This window comes from Triticum dicoccoides, chromosome 3B (genome assembly GCF_002162155.2).
Source record: "Triticum dicoccoides isolate Atlit2015 ecotype Zavitan chromosome 3B, WEW_v2.0, whole genome shotgun sequence".
Lineage (NCBI taxonomy): Eukaryota > Viridiplantae > Streptophyta > Magnoliopsida > Poales > Poaceae > Triticum > Triticum dicoccoides.
Window position 1 is genome coordinate 393349996 of NC_041385.1, and position 4249 is coordinate 393354244.

At 43.9% G+C, this 4249-nt stretch overlaps 1 protein-coding gene across 1 annotated transcript; it reads right to left on the bottom strand.

Annotated features, from left to right (window-relative positions):
* On the bottom strand, positions 1-980 carry LOC119276168. The gene is made up of 2 exons (XM_037557176.1): positions 743-980; positions 1-627 (listed from the first exon to the last, which is right to left on the bottom strand). Exons 1-2 carry the CDS (start codon positions 869-871, stop codon positions 187-189), a joined length of 570 nt encoding a protein of 189 aa, XP_037413073.1. The 5' UTR covers positions 872-980; the 3' UTR covers positions 1-186.
* Positions 981-4249: the final 3269 nt, after the last annotated feature.

The following is a 4249-nucleotide window of genomic DNA, read 5'->3' on the forward strand; positions in this document are numbered from 1 at the left end:
TTGCAATTACAAAAGATATTTAAAGGCCCGTGGCAAATCACGGGCATTATACTAGTAATCAGTAGTGGGGCAATGAAATAGCAAATACGAGGCCCTTGAACGCACATAACTCACTATTATTCGTAGTAGCAGTGGTCGACTGGTGGTCTATCCTACTACAAAACAAACATTAACGGAGTGAAGGCGCTAATCGTCCTGCAGTCCGTCGAGCACGACGGAGCCGACGAACAGCCCGGCAGCGACGGCCGCGAACAACGTAGCGACGACCGTCTGGACAGTCACCAGCAGGGTGGAGTCGTCCGGCACGAAGACGACCGTGGCGATGGAGGCGACGAGCAGCGGCAGCGACAGCGATGCGAGCACGGCCGGGGACACCGTGGCTGCGCTCTCGACGAGGCTGAGGAGTCCCAGGTCCTCGGCCTTGGAGAGCAGTCCGAGCTTCTCCAGCGAGGAGAGCGTGACGCCGAGCTCCTCCGCCTTGGACAGCAGCCCCGCCTTCTCCACGCTGCTCAGCACCTTGCGCTTCTCCAGCTTCTTGAACACGTCCACCGACGCCTCCTCGCTCCCCTCCGCGAAGATCCCCGCGCCGAACCACTGCTTGGACCACCCATCGTCGTACTTGTTCACCTTCAAGACCAATTTTTAAGATACTACTAGAGCATGCGGTGGAACTGAACATGGACACGAAATTGGATCTTGGCAACAAGAGAATTCACAGAGCTGGGGTCACAAATCCGATTACCTTGTTCTTGGGAGCCATAGCCGTGACCTTGAAGTGCCTTCTCCTTGCGGGGGACGGTAGGCCCCGCTGGAACTGGGACAGACAGGACGAAGAGCACCAGCCGGAGATTGCTGCTGATATTGCAGCCATTTCTCCCTCCTCTTTCCCTGCTCTCTTCTTCCTCTACTGATGCGAAACACTGGTTATTTTTTGACTTGTCTGCTTTCTCGGCTTTTGTTGTACGTAAAACTGGAACGTGGCCGCTGGTTAGCAGCGGCTTATCTTTGGGATGGCCCCGAGGGCCACGAGATACAAGCTGAGCCACAAAAAATGTTATGGGGGGCGATGTGTTACGATGTCAGCGTTGGATCTCCTACCGTCGGTCGTAGAGACACCTCAGCCGTAATTCAGCTTGCCGCCAAGCCATTGAGATGGAAGCGGGGCGAAAACTTTTGCGACGAGAGATGATATGCTAGTTGCAATATATTTAAATCATATTTGGTTATACAAACATTAAAAAAAGAACTAAACAAAAATAATATATGCATATAATGTATAACATTTAATGATTGTATAGATGTAAATTTAGTTGAGTATAAATAGCAGAATGGCTAAACCTTTTTCGTGCATGGTTGTTGGGTTGTTGATGTTTCTAACCCCTCTCCGCCAATCGACTGAGCTCGTTGGCTCACTACCTTCGTAGCACGTGGGTGCAAATCATCATCATGTGCATCGTCGGCTCGCCCCACTGCTTTTCCCGACGCCACTCGCTGGTTTGAAGCTTTTTTCACCTACGGTTGAAGCTTTCTCTGTGAACGGTTGCAACTTTTCCGGTTGTACGGTGGCCCGTTGAGCTTTCTCTCTTGTTGGTTGAACATTTTTTCATCTATGGTCGAAGCTTGTTCGGTCAACTGATGCAACTTTTTTCGTTGAGCAATGCCCCGGTTGAAGCTTTTTCCGGTTGGTTAGTGACCAATTGAAGCTTTCTCTATTGTCGGCCGAAGCTTTTTTGTCAACGGTTGCAATACTGTTTACGGTGGTTCCAGCATCACCTCGCGGTCGTGCGCCAACACTCGCTGCTGGTCGCTGCACAAAGGAGCCTGCAGTCCCAGCATGTCGAGTCTCCATTCCAGCACCCGTCCGTCACCGTTGCAGCATGTGTCCCCAACGCCGTTGTAGCTCGTGTGTGCTAGAGGTGAGGGTTTCCCAGAGGGAGAGGAAAGGAGGCGCTTGTTGTGGTTGTTTATCTGCCCGCGGTGACTCGCCCTAACAACAGGTGGCGGTGGTTGGCCTGCAGCAGCAGCGTCGCCCAACACATCCCCGACGGGTTTGAAGATCGAGGAGTGGAGCGGCAGCGAGCAGCAAGTCTCGGAAAAATGGAGAATGAGCTGTGCTTATGGAGCGAAAGGTTAGGGAAGAAGATAAGGCTGGGAAAAAAGAAAGCAAAGGGCAACACACGACTGGGTGGAATCCGACGTCGTTCATGCGACCGACACGTGCTTCGGTCAGTCGGCCGGATAGAAACATTAGCCTTTACGTTTTCTTCTAGCGACCGTTCCCTCCAACATGAACGAAACAACAAACTGTTTTTTTTTCTATTTTGTTTGATGTTCCTCTTGCCTTTTTTGTTTTTATTTTTAATGTGATACATGAACATCTTTTTTTAACCTATGACCATTTCATAAAAAGACATGAACCTATATTCGATATGTGCGTATATATGAACAATTATTTTTCTAACAAGACTTTGGAAAACTATATAACATTTGCTGATAAATACACATTCATTTTTTAAATACGCAAGCACTTTTTTGAAAATTACATGAACACGTTTCTTACAAGGGTGAACATCTTCCTGAAATTACATGAACATTTAAAAAATGCATTTGTACATTTTTTTATTGCATGAATTGTTTGTAGATCTGTGAACAACTTTAAAAATAATATGCGTTGTGTATTAAGAAAATGTTTGCGACACATTTTAAAACTGATCATCGTGTATTTAAAAGCCATTCATTATGTGAATAAAAATTACTTATATTATAATTTAAAATCTTTTATCATATATTGGAAAATGGTCACTGTGTATTCATAAAATGTTCACCATGTAATAAATATGGTCATCATGACTTAAAAAGGTCAAATAAAAGAAAGATAAAAATTAATATTATAAATTTAAAATAAACAATGAGTAGTCTATACATACATGACAAATATTTTAGTACAATGATGATTTTTGTTTGAAAAAATAATCATTTTTTTAATAAACGATTTATATTTTCAGATACACGATGAAAAAATAACATACGATAATTTTTGTAGAAAAGGATCACATTTTTCAAATAAACGCTAAATAATGCGATCAATCTTCTTAAGGTACATGAGTGCCAAATATGGTTGTGATTGAATGTCAAATATGATTGTAATTGTCCAAGGGAGCAACTAGAGGGTACCCTCTGGCTTGGGCTTTTAGCGGTCCCTCCAGGGCGCACAGACCGCTGCCAAATGGTGCGTCCAGCCACCAAGCCACCATCACGTGTCACGCGTTAGATTAAAAAAGATGTGTCGTGCACCGGGTACAAATAAGGGAGCACAATTTTTTTATTTTTTTCTGCATGAGTTGTTAAGTAGTTGGGTGTTCAGATTTTGCTTGCTTTTTACTAGCTTTTTAAAAGTGTTTTCCCCTTTTTTTTACGGTGGTTTCCTGTTTTCTACGCGTGGAGAACATCGTGTGAAAAGCATAGCTATATGCTTCATGACGAATCATAGTTGTGCTTCCGCGTGAAACATAGTTGTGCTTCTCAAAAAGTAAAAAGCACCGTTGTACTTCACGGTGAAGCACAACTGCACTTCCCACAACCCTGCTTGCCGAAAAATGAAAATCACGGTTGTGTTCTCGGTGAAACACAACTCTACTTTCCGAATATGAAAAATGCACAAATGTGCTTTCGTGTGAAGCACAATTATGCTTTTGTTTTTCTTTCTGGATTTTTTGCTTTTTGTTTTTTTGGTTTCTAATTTTGTTTTGTTTTCTTTTTTAGTTTCATTTTTTTATTTTTTATTTTTTCGGTTCTCGGTTTTTGGGAAAAAAGAGAGTTTCATCCAAACCTATTGACATGAGATCAAGTTCTAAAAATCTTGACGCGAAAAACGCAACATTGAAAACAATTCATTATTTGGACGCACGATTTAAGAGATAAAATGTTTTTAAAAATAAATATAAAAAACATAAAACCCATAGGTCATGGCAAGTGTCGTGCATACGGAGAAGTTTTTTCTAAAGGTAACCACAAAGGAGATTTTTTTAGGGATAACCACAAAGGAGATGAGAGTGGTCTGGGTAGATTTGGACTGCTCGTTCCCGCAAAAAAGAAGAAAAAAGATTTCGATTACGGGTTCAGCGCTCGCTAGCCGGGCGGCCCGGGCCTCGTGCCTTGTCAATTACGGGCCGTTGACGTCGGTCCTCGTGCCCAGAAAAATCCCGGCCGAGTCCCCCAACTCCCACCACCTCCTCCACACCTCTCTCTC

Bases quoted from the DNA above. Each gene is read 5' to 3' on its own strand.
- LOC119276168 (XM_037557176.1), bottom strand. From the start codon at position 871: ATGGCTGCAATATCAGCAGCAATCTCCGGCTGGTGCTCTTCGTCCTGT. The intron at 628-742 runs GTAATCGGATTT...TTGGTCTTGAAG, and splicing joins CTATGGCTCCCAAGAACAAG to GTGAACAAGTACGACGATGG.